The sequence below is a fragment of the Rhagoletis zephyria genome, unplaced genomic scaffold, assembly GCF_001687245.7.
Source record: "Rhagoletis zephyria isolate East Lansing unplaced genomic scaffold, Rhagoletis_zephyria_1.1 Rzeph_scaffold_00562, whole genome shotgun sequence".
Lineage (NCBI taxonomy): Eukaryota > Metazoa > Arthropoda > Insecta > Diptera > Tephritidae > Rhagoletis > Rhagoletis zephyria.
In genome coordinates this window covers 9568-25059 of record NW_016157646.1, presented here as the reverse complement: position 1 = coordinate 25059, position 15492 = coordinate 9568, and the positions used below count along the sequence as shown (strand labels likewise).

The 15492-nt window shown below is 33.0% G+C and overlaps 1 protein-coding gene across 5 annotated transcripts in view; it reads right to left on the bottom strand.

The window, feature by feature from the left end:
• The window catches only part of LOC108360372 (very low-density lipoprotein receptor-like), a 227949-nt gene that overhangs the window by 205225 nt on the left and 7232 nt on the right, over window positions 1-15492 (bottom strand). For 2 of the 5 annotated variants that reach the window (XM_017612630.1, XM_017612625.1), the window contains exon 2: window positions 8051-8946. In XM_017612630.1, the coding sequence (XP_017468119.1) occupies window positions 8051-8177 (127 nt within the window). In that variant the 5' untranslated portion in view covers window positions 8178-8946. Of the gene's footprint in view, window positions 1-8050; window positions 8960-15492 lie in introns of those variants that run through there. The other 3 variants (XM_017612626.1, XM_017612629.1, XM_017612627.1) reach the window with 2 other exon arrangements.

Genomic DNA, 15492 nt, shown 5'->3' with positions numbered 1-15492 from the left:
GTATCTACACTTCCACTGACAACCAGGCGGCTATTAGGGTGCTTGAAACGATGTCGCTGACTTCAAAAGTAGTTGCGCAATGTCGCCGATTTCTTAACGAGATATCTCAAAAATACGGCACACACATTGTCCGGGTACCTGGCCATTGCGAAAATCAAGGAAATTGCAAATCTGACATTGCTGAAATTTGTACTGAATGAAAAATTCATAGAAGTCGCCAATGAAAGATAGCGAATGGAATCGACCTGTCATATTTCCCAAACACTCTGACCGGCCATAACCGCTCAAATTCCCAGTTTAGTCAAGTGATAGTTCAGCCTGCACTGTCCTGTCAGGATTCCTGTAAAAATTCTTTAGTTGTTCTTGGATAAGCTCACAGAATGCCGGAAGCGTTTTAGGTTATATGTTCCAAAAAGTGCTTTGGACTGCTACAGACCTGATAGATCATCTCAGTAGCAGTTCCTTTGAGCCTCTTCCTCTAACGGGATAAGTGCAGAGAGTGCCTTTTTTCTCAAGCTACAGAAGGGCTCTTGGCCGGTGAAAGGGATTGATGCACCTTTCTTCTGCAGATGAATTTTATTTTATTCAGTAGCTAATTCTTTTCTAGGCAACCTCCAATAGGTTTAAAGACAGCATTCAACAGCGGGTTATTACTGTTTCATTTAACTTCTCAAATTTTGTTAAAAACACAGAAAAAATACCATATTTCTTATTATTATATTACGACAGTTTTTTTATACAGCGATTGTGTGTAAACTTTCTAGTATTTTATACTTTCTGGTTATTTTCACGTAAATTTTATAGTATAAAGATCAGAGATAATACATAAAATGTGCTACACAAAATTTATTCCAAATACTATTTCCTATTGAATGCTTTCTAACTTTTAACAAACATTTTTTTTTTTTTTGCCACCTCATTTTCCATCCCCTTTTCATCGTTTGCTTTTGTCAATTTTGCGTAAGCATTCCTTTCATCTCCAATGCAAATGGTGTGCTATTTGCAATTACATATTTTCCCTTGTCTCTCTCGCCTTTTGATACCGATTACTGTGCTGGGTATTTTATAAAAATTTCATTGCTTTTATCCAATGCAAATACTAGGTATTTACAATATCAATTTTGTTTAACATGAATCCATTTTAACTGTAACTTTCTTTTTTCGCTTCGTTTCGCGCCAACGACTGTGACATTCTTTCCACTGTGTCAGCAAAAAGCTTTCAACTTATTTTAATATTTAATACGCTAGCTTAATATTTCAATGATTCTTGTTTTCAATTTAATTGATTCCTCTGAAATTATTCTTATCTTTCTCATTCTGCTGTAGCGCAGTTTTTCCACTTAGTTGATTACGAATCGATGTTTTTACTTAAAATCCGCTTGCAACCTGTGCTTGTTTGTCTGCTTTGGTTTTTGTTGCTTTTCATTCCCTTTTCCATTTGCATTTGACAGTTTTTTCTATAATTTATGTTTATAACTTAGAATCATTGCTCTGTGTGCTGTTGAAACACTATTGAATAATTCGCTAATAATAATTCAATTTGTAAGCATCTTAAATGATTTTCAGAACTTTTATTTAATAGTCAGAAGTTAGTGAGGGCAGAAAAATCGAATAAGTGATTAATCGGCATTTGATTATTGATGGCAATTAATCATACAAAATTAACCGATTAATCGGCCGTTTCAATTAAAATTGAAAATAATTAAAACCAACTTTTTAATTAGACTCCTTAGAAAGATTGTGAATGTGCAATGTCGATGGGAAATGAAATGTTTTAATTATTTCAATGTGAGGGAAAAACTTTACCTAAAAGCATGCAAATGCACTTAAGAAATTTAAATTTTTTTATGTATTTAAATCGACTTATGGCTTCTTTATACGACGCCATGTCCAATTTTAAGGATCGATATTTGAATAATAGCTTTATGTTATCCACTGACTTTATTTTAACCATTCTTCTGAATAATTTTTACCACAAAATCCTCCATACAAATTCTTCCTTCCTTAAGATGAAAGCAATGTGCAATTTTGATGCCCACGTTCTTGCGCGGGACAAGTAGTAAATTTTTTAGGTTTAGGTTAGGTTTTGCGATTATTTTGAAAACTAGTCGGGTAATTAACCGATTATAATAAATTTTTCGGTTAATTGTTCCATCACTTGGGCCACGCTTTCAGGTCTAGCTTTAAGCACACCATGGGCCAACTTAGGTTAGATTTTCGTTTGGCTTTCAGAGTAGATGTTTACATTCCTTGCTAAATATCTCGCATTTCAGCCGCCAATTTACTATTTAATAAAAACAACTGTCTTTGCCTGGTAAGCACTGCAGTATCTTTAAAAATAAATTGAATTTAAACACAGAGTTCCCTGCGAAGGATTCTTACACCCATCCTTCTACAACGAATGCTTTCAAATTACATATAAACGTTCATTGGTTCCTCTTTCCAAGGACTATCTCCTGCCCATTCATCTCTAGAATTTATGTGAGTGGAGTAAGAGCTCATCGCTGCTTATCTGGCCATTCAGTGCCGCGTCATCAGGGATAAAGTTAAAGCCTCGAATATACATACTTTGAGAGCGTATTTTATCATTTTGAAACAAAAGTTCTTATTAGGCGCGGCGAAGTAAGCGGGCATTGGCTAGTTTTGAAATAAATTTGTAAAATTGTATATTTTTTAAGTTTTTTGTCAATGTGCCCAGAGTTTAAGTTAACTTTTAGGAAAACTGTTGCAGCCCGAAAGCTGCGCTGATTTTTAAGAAGTATAGCCTTTATGATAAAAATCATCAAAAAATAAAAAAATAACTGGATTTTTTCGACCATCGGCCCCCTTAACCCTACCTTTTAAATATAAGAAATTTTATCTACATTTATTTTCCCGTATTGATTGCTTCAAGGACATCTTCATCCAGCTGCTTCAAATTGAATTTTCTTTTGATTCAAGCGAATTTCATACGTATAGGCCTATGGAGGTACATAGATATTTTACATATTTATTTTGAATTTAAAGAGAGCTTTACTAACGAAGCTTAAGATGTTTTCTCGGAGCTATTCTAAGATTATTTTTCAGAAGTGGAGTTAATTTAAGGCATAATTTAAATCTCTAAAAAACTCTTAATGCAACTTTAGATACATACATATGTTGCTACTTTCCAAGACAAATAAATCACTGCAGAAAACATAGTTTTTAGTAGTCTTTGAAATGGTCTTTATGAAATTAATTAAATTATATTCTTAAATGAAGATACGCATATTTTAGTGTCATAAATGAACTTATGCTAGCTTTAGGTATCAACAAACACTTTAAGTGAAATAAATTAAATTGAAATTTAACACAAGCAATTATTTATCATTTAAACTGTTTGATTTTCTGGTCAGTTTTGGCAAGAAACACGTATGTATGTAGGTATTTGACAAAACGTATGAGCTCATGAAGCTCACGGCATTTATTAACTGTACGCAATTTTTAGACTTACCCTGTAATTAAAGCAGATTAAGCGATATTATGGTATTAAAGATTTAGTACCAAACATTTGCAAAATTTTTACTGAAAGGTCTTTTTTTTCATGACAGTAGAAAGTTATCAAATACAGCAAGACTTGAAATAAATTATCATCACGGTATTTAGAATTTACTGCAAATGAAGACTGCTGTATTTTGTTAGTATGAAAATTGAAAATATTTCTAATGATGATAAAAAAAAATTACACATAGGATGGTTTTCGGTAAAATTTTACCCGTTCAGAATAAAGTGCAAAAAATTTAAATTGTATGCAAAGTTTTATTTATTCAAAGGAAGTTAAATTTACTATCATCATCTGATGTTCTGGTGAAATTTTACCTATTATGAAAATCTACATACTCATGTAATTTCTATGCTGTTTTTTTTTCAAAAGCAATGCAATTTTGTCTTTTTGTGTCAAATTTGTATATTCCTTAACTGTGAAAACGACTTCTCTTTATTGAGATAATTACAATTGTTAAAGTATTTTTCAGCATGGCTGAAATTTCAACCGCACAACGCCTACGTAACTTCTTTGGTTTAAACTATTCCGCCACTGTAGTCAAAATTTAGAAAATATATAGAAGTTGGACACAAATACACAAAATGTTATTGCTCTTGAAAAAAGTATAGAAGTTGTACTGAAATTAAAAATGGGCGAAATTTCACTCGAACATCGGATGAGGCTGAAATGTATCTACCTAATTGCTTAGTTACTCATGCGCCACGTATATACCATTACTTTAACGAATATAAAGATACTATATTTATGTATATACCAGTATTATATGTACATTAGGGTGGCCCTTATAAATGAAATTTTAAGTCTCACCCCCGCAGTCGCTAATACAACGGTCAAAGATGTGACATATAAATTTTAGTCCCGATTGGAGACGGTTAAGGCGTGTCGCACAGGTGTCAAAGTTCAGATTCCTCTATGGAGACTCAAAAAATTTAAATAAATTTTTTTTTCATCTAATACCCAAAATCGATACTACTGTAGGCGCAGATATCACGTATTAATTTTGGTCCCGATTTGAGTCGGTTAAGGCGTTTTGACACACAAAGGTCAAAGTTCAGATTCCCCTATGGAGACTGAAAAAAATTAAATTAATTTTTTTTTGCCTTACCCTACTCAAATCGGGACCAAAATTTATATGTGACATATTCGACGTTAGTAGTATCGACTTTGGGTATTAGATGAAAAACATTAATTTTAATTTCTTGAGTCTCCATAGAGCAATCTGAACTTTGACCCCTGTGCGACACGCCTAAACCGTCTCCGATCGGGACCAAAATTTTTGTGTGATATCTTTGATTATAGTTATTAGCATCGATGGGGGGTTGACGTTTAGGAAATCTGATGTAATAATGTACTTAATACATTTAAGGACCACCCTAATGTGCATGCATGCCTTGGTAAAACCAAAAAATTACGCACTAGATTTGTTTGGTCAGTCCCTTGCATGCCATTGTCTTCATTCAGCATTCGTACCTGGCTTGCATTCGTTTATTTGAAAAATTATCCTGGTTTCCAAATATGTGAATTTCTCTACTAAGAAGCTCTTTAGCACCAGCAATATTTACATTCGTTTCCAAACCATTCTGCGTGGCACCTAATTTATTTATCTCATGAATCCGTTCTGACGCTACAGGACCTACATACATAATTCCATGTTTCTGAGGATTGCACTCCTTAATCAAGAACAATCGGTATTTTTTGGGCTTTGTGATGAAATGCTTCATGACTCTCGGAAACTCTCATTTGGTTGGGTTTCTTTGAGATTTTCGGGATTCGCCACGGTTTACTTTTCAGGATTTTTTCCGGACTTTTCTCTATTTTTCTGTATTTTTCGGGTTATTTCGTGTTATATGTTTTTCGGGATTTTTCTGAACTTTCCGAGGTTTCGGGATTATTTTGGCGTTTTCGGGACTATTTCAGTATTTTCGAGACTATTTCGATATTTTGAAATACACAATATCTGAATTTTTGGGTATTTTCGGAGTTTCGGTGCTTTCGTTTCTACCCATTGAAGCCATGTCACGGTATATGATGCCCTGAAAATCAGATAGTTGCTTAGACCGATAACCTATATAAATTTTGTCGTCGGTCGTTTGGCGGTTCTGACAAACCGATTTCAAAACCAAGAACACCATTGGAAAGGTATTTTTCTGTAGATGAGGAGAGTATGGCAAAGATAGTCGTTTACAAATTTCCGTATTTGAGTATAGTTGTTGATGCAACTTGTTCAATTTGATTTACTTTCGCATTTTGCTTTAAAGATAAATTTTATGATGAAGAAACAAATGCTAAAGATTTAAACAAAAAAATGAAGGCAAAGTTAAAGACTGAAAGGGTAAGATATTATATTGAAATTTTCCGATAGGAATCGGAATGAATTCTGTCATAAAAATTTAGTTTGCGAAAGCTATCAAGTTATCGAAATTTATCGAGTTATCAATTTTTATTGTGTAATCGAAACGTACCGAATTATTCAAATTGTTCAATTTTTATTGAGTAGTCGAAATTCGAAGACAGAAATTTAGTTGTCAAAATTTACGGATTGTTTCAAGCTATAAAAATTTGTGGGATTATCGAACTTTGTAAAGTTGTCGATATTTATTGAATTATTACTATTTATTGAGTTGGCAAAATTTATCGTGCTATTGTAAGGCATCGAGTTCTTTCAACTTAAAGAGTCATCGATATTTATTTATTTACTGAAATTTGTTGATTTAGCGAACACAAGTTTTTGGAGCTTTCAAAATATATCGAGTTATCTAAATTTCATAAGTTTACGGAGTTGTCACTGGTTATAGAATTTTATCGTTTTACTACAGTGTAACGAGTTATCGAAATTAGTCGACAGATTTCGAGAGATATGGAGCTATCAATATTAACCGAGTTATCGAAATTTAGCAAGTTATATGAACTTTGTAAATTTATCGATTTATATTGATATATAGATACAATTTTGAGTTATCAAAATTTGTCGAACCCTCGAAACGCACAGATACTTAATTCGAAAGAAAATTATAAAATTGTCATTTAAAATTCGCTGACTTCTTAAAGTGCACTCGTATAATTTTCCGCACTTTCAAGGATTTACAACGCTTTGTTAGCATCGTAGAAATTTTCAAGCAACGAAAGAATCTTCTTAAATCAAACGTTGGTGAGATTAAACGAATCCTTTTTTAATACATAAATATTTCGCAACAAAGCTTCCTTTGAACTTTTTGTTAGTCATGAGTAAATTAAATAAATTCGAAGACAGAAATTTAGTTGTCAAAATTTACGGATTGTTTCAAGCTATAAAAATTTGTGGGATTATCGAACTTTGTAAAGTTGTCGATATTTATTGAATTATTACTATTTATTGAGTTGGCAAAATTTATCGTGCTATTGTAAGGCATCGAGTTCTTTCAACTTAAAGAGTCATCGATATTTATTTATTTACTGAAATTTGTTGATTTAGCGAACACAAGTTTTTGGAGCTTTCAAAATATATCGAGTTATCTAAATTTCATAAGTTTACGGAGTTGTCACTGGTTATAGAATTTTATCGTTTTACTACAGTGTAACGAGTTATCGAAATTAGTCGACAGATTTCGAGAGATATGGAGCTATCAATATTAACCGAGTTATCGAAATTTAGCAAGTTATATGAACTTTGTAAATTTATCGATTTATATTGATATATAGATACAATTTTGAGTTATCAAAATTTGTCGAACCCTCGAAACGCACAGATACTTAATTCGAAAGAAAATTATAAAATTGTCATTTAAAATTCGCTGACTTCTTAAAGTGCACTCGTATAATTTTCCGCACTTTCAAGGATTTACAACGCTTTGTTAGCATCGTAGAAATTTTCAAGCAACGAAAGAATCTTCTTAAATCAAACGTTGGTGAGATTAAACGAATCCTTTTTTAATACATAAATATTTCGCAACAAAGCTTCCTTTGAACTTTTTGTTAGTCATGAGTAAATTAAATAAATTCCTCTTGGCATAATTAATTACATAATTCCTACTCAGCCCTTTTTTGCTGCTCAATCAGCATTAACCGAAATTAATTTGCTACAGCACGCGTGGAAAATCAGGTAATCCCACGCAAAAAATTGCAGTTTTATTAAAATGCGTTGAATGAAAAAGTCTGACAATCGCATTTGAATAAACATGTATTTAAATGAAGTTGAGGCAAAAAGCAAATACATACATACATACATATATATGGTTATAAAAAAGGAAATAAAGTAGCTTAAGCTGTAGCGCCAAAAAACATATATCAGCGGCATTACTGCATTATTTATAGCAACAAAAAGGTTGGGCAAAAAACGATTGTTAATTTAAACATTTTTTATAGTAACAATAAAACTTATTTATGTAAATATGCTTGGCATATTTTAAGGGATGTATATATGTATGTGTGTATGACAAGTATTGGGTTACAGGTATGGTGTGTTTTAAGTAAAATTTTTTACATGGCAAAGAGTTACAATAAAATAACAAAATACACATGTACATATATTATAATTCATTTTCCGCTCACCATTAGCTCGTGTCGACGACTCAATTAACGATGCACCCACCAACGATGTGACGCTGTGCAGTGGCGTGTGCTGGAGCAATACATTAATGAGTACCAACCACCAGAGACAGCAGCTTATTAATCCCATGATGATTCGGCTGTGGGCAACAAACAAACGACAAAGAGACTACAACTAAAGCGCGTGTTGACGGCGACAGCTTAACAAGTGTACGTATCGAGTTATTTTTAAGCTACTACGCTGATTGTTTTAATTTTTTTCTTAGTTTTTTTTTTTATTAAACAATTTTCTGTTTGCAGTTGTATGCGCGCGTGGCTTATAGCAGCAGACTTAAGTGGTATTAAAGTTTTATATGTACGCAAAAAAAAAGCAAACAATAGTGCAAAGCCAAAAAAAGTAAAGCGCGTTATAGAGTTTTTATTAATCTTTAGTTTGCTCCACACTTGACACTGTATAGGGTATGGATTTCCACTTGACCGCCTAGGCGCCTGCAGTTATGCAATGTTTTTTGTTACACTGAGTTAATTTGAATTTGACTTTGTTTGCATTTGCTGTTTTTTTCGTTTTTATTTATTTAATTTTTCTTCACCGTACACTTGACACCAATGCAGTTTGCTTTGCTGCTATTGCTATTTTACAATGCGCTACGTTTTAACGCCGCAAAGTAGGCAAACACTTAAATAAATAAATAAATAAATAAATAATATCGTATATTTACAACTATAGTACATACAGCTACGGGTATGTGTGTGTTGTATAACTGTACCTATATATTTTGTATTTATTTCCAATTTTTTTTTATGTCTCACTTTTTTATTTTATGGCATACTTTTGAATTCGTACAGTTTGTTCACTCGCACGTTTTTTCCCTCTTTTTCTGTGTCTCTTTTTATCTACGCTGTAATGAAATTCTTTTGTTTACAGTTTCATATTTAATTACAAATGAAAAAATATTTGCATATTTTCGATTTTTTCTTTGTCATTGTGAAAAAATGTGAAAGAGTAAATAAACATGAAACTATAATTACAATGCCATTATTGCCGTTGCTGTGTTTATTAATGATTACACAATATTTTTATTTGTTCTACAACAAAAAAAATTGTTTTTTGTAAAAAATTATTTGTTTAACCTACAGCAGAGAGGCCTTAGGTCGACCAGTGAAAGCTTTCGGGCGATTCGAAAGAACTTTCAATAAAGTCAGGAGGCTAAAAAGTCAACAATATTTCTCGGTATAGTACGGCAGAACAGAACTTTTTTTTAGTGGAAATGCAGAATAAGAGTTAAGTTGCGAGGTCTGTAGAATCGAATGAGCCTCGTGGGTGATTGCCTGCACCGGTGTATTACCCGTGTGGTGACGAATGGCATGTACAATAGAGGGTCACATACATATGTTGTGGTCCACCTCCCATATGACCTTAGCCTAGAAAAGGTTCATAGGTGGCTCCGTCAGTCGCTGAAGTTTCCACTAATCGAGATATGAGATTTTTCGTAAAAAATTCTTCATTTATGCAGCTAGGAACATGAAATTCAATTGCAGTACTTGCACCCATTATCAACAGAATACTTACAGTGAAAATTACAAAGATCGGGTCACTATAACCTATAGCTCCCATACAACTGATTGTTCAGATACCAGTTTTTGCGATATATCTCCTTTATGTAGGAAACTAAACCCAATAAATTGTGTTACCGGTTTACATACCGATCACAAAGCAGGGAAAATCACTTAGATTGGTGCTAATAAAAGGTATATCTTCCATACCTCTGATTGTTTAGATGCGATTTTTTATAGAAGCATTTAACTCCTCTATCGATGTATGCAAATGTATTCAAAAGCAGTAATCTGTCAAAGTAAAATTTGCAGATGTTCATGAAAGGTATGAAGCCTTCAGCATAGCCGAAGACAGCGCTGCTCTTACTTGTTTTCTTTCGTTTACTGTACCTCGCATTACGATTAGTTGATTGGTGCGTAAGATATGCTTGATTAAGTGGAACCACTTTTTTTTTAAAGCTGAATAACGGTAAATTGCAAATATCTCGAATACGTATCCACTCAAAAATAAATTAACTCGATTTTCGGAATCAGCAAGCGGTTCTACATACAAATTGGATACTGGCATCTGAAGAACAAAATCAAAATTAAAATGATCCAGTGTTATTAGGTGTCTGAAAACAAAATTCAAACTTAAACATGGAAAATGCTACACATAAATTTTCATCGTCAATAGCTTGTTTTTTTTTGCAAATTAATAGACTTTAATACAAATGAAAAAAAACTATAAAAGATCAACTGGTTTGTTAGTTTTTTCCTTGTTAAAATTAAAATTTTTTTAATTTAAATTAAAGTAGTCTATAATCTCTACAGTGTAATTTGACACTCCAACAAGGTTATTAAGCTTTATACTACGATTTATCGTTAGGAACAAAGGAAAATGTAACAAAGTCTAATGCTAGAAGTTATCATCGACGTGCAGAGTCAGCAATGCTAAGCGCTGAGCTAAGCATACCATGCAAACTTTCCTGATTGCTTATCCATTTCCTAATACAACCTATTCCTATCAAGTGCGGCTGTTTCGCCATTATTTAAACTTTATAAATACCAGTTGAATATCATAAAAAAAGAATCTAGTGTACATTTAAATGCGGGTTTACTGTACCTAGAAACCGCAGACGCTACTTGCACTGCACTGCATTAACATTCCTATTTATATTTTTTTTTTATAAAAAAAAGAAAGTATGTGGTAACAATTACATACATATGTTTGTACATACATATATACATAGGTACTTCAATTATTATATTGACTGCCTTGCAATTTTTCTACTTAATTATTTGTATTATTGTAATTTGACAATATGTTGGTAAGATTAAATTTTGTTTGCCTACTGGTGGCAATTTTATAATTAATTTCACAAATTAACTGCCATTTTTTTTTATAATTCGTTTTTAATTAACTACACAAAAATGTGAACTACTTTTGCTTTGATTCAAATTGTTACATAACTTTATAACGAAAGTTAATTTGATCAAGCATTAATTCGTAAAAACTTGAAATGCTTGAAAACTTTTGCAGGAATTTCTGAAAGGGGAATAAATTGCATTAAAAAAGTGGTAAAAATAAAAACTAATGAATTTTCGTTTATATCTCAATGAGTCCATTTTCCAAAGTGAATTTAATTTTAATAAAGTAAAGAATTGCAGTTATAGTTGTAGCAAAGAGGTGAGATTGGCGATTTTTTACATTACCTGCCCAAAGATGAAGCATTTAAAGCAGTCGCGATCACAATAAATCAAACGTGAGAAGCTCTCTAAAATGCTATATAATAGACTTTATATGTATGTACACGCATAGAGTAGATGATTTATCTGAACGTCACTGGTCTATAGGTTTTAGGCAGATACGATCAGTTTAGGACTTCTATAGAACGCTCGAATGCTTATAAGAAGCTTTACTTTTAGGCCCCACTGCTTCTTGTTTAAAGAATTTGTTAACGAAGATTTAGAGTATAAATTGTCAGAACTCCACTGTAGGCCTAAGTAAAGACAATTTTATTTAAATCGATTTCATTCAAAACATATCTCGCGGGAGATGAACACAAAGGGTGCTTGACCCAACAAGTGGTACCGTACGATAGCCAAAGGATGATCATAGCAATCAACTGTTCTAATAAAATACCTACATATCGTCGTTTAAAGTACAAAACCGGGTATCGTCATTCTGCAAACCCGCGTAACTGACACTGGCTGCCAAAAATTGGATTTGCTCACACAAGCTCTTGGCTCAATCCTTATCCATTCGTCCTGAAATATACTAGCCAGAAATGCGATTGCTTTATAAAAAAGAGAACCATTTTGAAATATGAGTGTTTTTACGCTCTAGAAAATAATTTCTAATGTGAAGTTGTACGCGGTTTTGCATTTTGCTGATACGCGGTTTTGCATTTTGTTGATACGCGGTTTTGCACTTTAAACGACGATATATGGGTTTGTTGTTGTCGTACCACAACGTCATAGCTATAACCTTAACAGTTCGTTTTTATTGAATTTTGGTTTTTTGCCGTAAACATAAGTAGCTCTGAGATATTTGTAAAAGTTATGGCTATGGCATCTCTAATTGGGCAACAGTACTCTTTGATAATCAACGGTAACGACATTGCTTATCTCAAGAAAATTCCATTCTCTAAATGGCCCCCACACTCTTTAGCGCGGTAAAATAGCATAAATAACTGATGGAAAGTTAGACTGGATGTGACACATTGGGTCAATTCCATTAAACCAAGCCATAAAAAAAGGAAACGAGATTAAAAACTAGAGGAAATGAAAAAACCCCTTAAAAATTAGAGGTGTTAATTTGGGTAGAGCGTGCGCTATCGATACTATCGACACGACTATCGATGGTTTCTATCTGACGATAGTTCTATCGATGGTCGAACAGCTATCGATAGAAACCGCCATTTCATATTTTTGTTCCCTTATCTAGCAATTAATTGATTTTATACATATGAATTCGGTTTTCATACGAATCCAGAACAGTTACTCTGGTTGAAAATGAAATCAATTACAGGGCAATTCGCAATAATAAATAGTAGCACTTTCAATTCTTTTGAAAACTCAAACACGGTTTGTATGGCAGATATCGAACAAAGCAATGAAGTATCTGAACTAAAATCCAATTTTTGATTTTGTTTTTTTAATTAATTTTTTGTAATTTAATTAAAATTCATTGATGAATTAATTTCTGAGCGTTATTTTAAGTAGCCCTAGTTATTAGAGCAGACCTCCATGGCTCATAAGCTGAGTAAAGCGCTGAAGTCCTGAGAAACCCTAAACCTTTGGTGTGGTGGTCTACTTTTATATTAAACCGATACTATGGAAAAACTATCGACGGTTATAGGCCGTTACTATTGCCTTCCGATGCTCGGACTATTAGAGCCAGTTCTAACTATTAGATCTCCAATTTAGGGATGACTGTAACTGGGTAATGTTAAGTGCGCTGCTTCAATGAGTGCTGTACCGGGGGTAAAAATTTGTCTGTCGGTTGGCTCAAAGTTGGAGGGTAAAGGTGGCGAGACATATTTTTTATTAATAGTCGTGGTTCAGTGCGTCTTAAAAGTATTTTTGTGTTGTTACTCCCTCCCACAAACAATTATGGCCTCATTGATAAAAAATAAAATAGTTTAAAAGAGCTTTATGAAGTGAGCTTTTCAAACAAATTCTCTATTTATGAGGATTTTTTTTTATGAATCTGGGTTAGTTAATATATTTTCGAAGGTATTTAGAAAGCAGGATAAATATCGGCTTTTCCTCAAAACTTGAATTATAATCTTTCTTCAAATTTAAATTTTTTTAAATACATATCGCACACCATCTTCAAAAGTGACACAACTCAATATTTAGCATTTTTGAAATTATGCACTAAAAATGTACTCAGGGCTTGTATTTACCTTTCAGCAATAGTTGGAGCAAATTGTTGGTATAATTTGTTGCAAAAACCTAAGGTAAACTCTTTATTGCCCATATGACTAGCATGTGCTAAGAAATATTTTTTCGCGCACTTTTGAAGCTGGTGTGCAATTAGTAGGTGACAACCCGCTACAAAAATATTTTTGAAAGTAAACTTCCTTAAACCTCGTTAGTTTAATACCCATATTGCAATACTTAATGTATCTTATCAATTTAAACAGCAAAAAATTATTGACAGTGGCACAACATAGTTTTATTAATGGTGCCCTTGGAACTGATTAGGGGATGCCTGAACTCACACTCATATTCATCTTAATGCTTCGCCCTCTGTAAAGCTTATAAAGTGGAAAGACAAACCACTTTTAAGAAGATGTCCCAGATCAAAGAGTAGTCCGTGGATTGTTTCCATATAGGTGGACAATAAGTTAGCTCAATGAATATTGAGTCAATATCTCATCATGCAAAGTTACAGTACTCTTCAAAAATGAATACTTCGAGCAATAGATATTGAATAATGTCTTAACCTTTGTCTGACGTGAATTTAAGCAGTGAAGCTATTGATAACCTTAAGACCATATTGGTGCCAACTTATTTGAAATAATGCATCTCTAGCACAGTTGTGCTATTTTTTCGAGTTATCTTGACTGCTACCTCTTGACTACACATGTTGAACTACCAGAGATGAAAAGTAGTCACAGTAGTCACAGTAGTTTTCTGACATCTAACCACAATTCGTCGCCGTTCAATAGTTCTTATTCCCCTCTCTTTCCTAGTTTATTTGCTCAACAATACAGTATATCCTAAACAACGGCTCATAACATCTGTCCTAGTTTTTGGTTTTCTAAAAAGCTGCAACCTGAAATAATTGATTTTTTACTTATTTAATAAATCGCTGTTAATGGTTGGTAGCTACAATCTCAGATAAATTTAAGTGAGTCGGAAAATTCAAATTAATTTCTGTTTCCGGCACGCGTACACGAGCGCTCGTAAATACTCAGCAAATTGAGACTTTGAAGGACTCTTATGTAGTATATTTACAACTGTACATGTGCGAACATACCTACATACATATATATATATATATATATATATATATATATACATCGTACCATATACGAAAATCCATGTCAGCTACTTCTTGATTTCCTCGAATTACCTTGCTAGTAGACCGAAATAAATTCAAGGCTACCCCACACTCACAAATGCTTACATAAGAATTTCGTGCGCCTAAAAGCTGACCTTCATTGACACATATGTAAGTATACTAGGGTGGTCCGAAAAATGCATGAGAAAAAGTAAAGTCGGAGTTTTTATGCCTTCACCTCCTAGGATTGTTTTATACCGAAAAAATATAGCCCTTTTTTCGAAATCGAAGATTATTATAAGAAAGATCTGTTTCCTTTCAGCAGATTCCCAATAATAACACCCAATTATTTATTTAAGCATTTTTTGGTAGTCACTATATTTTATAGGTCCGTCAAAACCCCAAAAAAATTCCTGAAAATGCAATGGCGGATAAATAAAAAAAAAATTTAGTTTTAAAATATGGTTAAATAAACAAATGGATAATGTTATTGGAAGTCTCCTGAAGAGAACCAGAGTTTTCTTATCCAAAAATATTCATTTTCAAGAATTATATACCATTTCTACCAAAAGTGTTTCCCCCATATAAAATACATGGAAAACTTCTAGCGCTTTGAGCGACCTCTAAATAATTTTTGATTTCAAAATAAACAAGAAAGAAAGTCTAAGTTCGGGCGGAGCCGAACATTAAATACCCGGCGCAAGTATTAAATATATGTTTTCCACCTTTCCGAAANAAACAAGTAAGAAAGTCTAAGTTCGGGCGGAGCCGAACATTAAATACCCGGCGCAAGTATTAAATATATGTTTTCCACCTTTCCGAAAGCTACCGCTACATGATAAGCCGGGGTGTATAAATATTAAATAAATTAGCGTCCTTCAATTTCGAAATATTG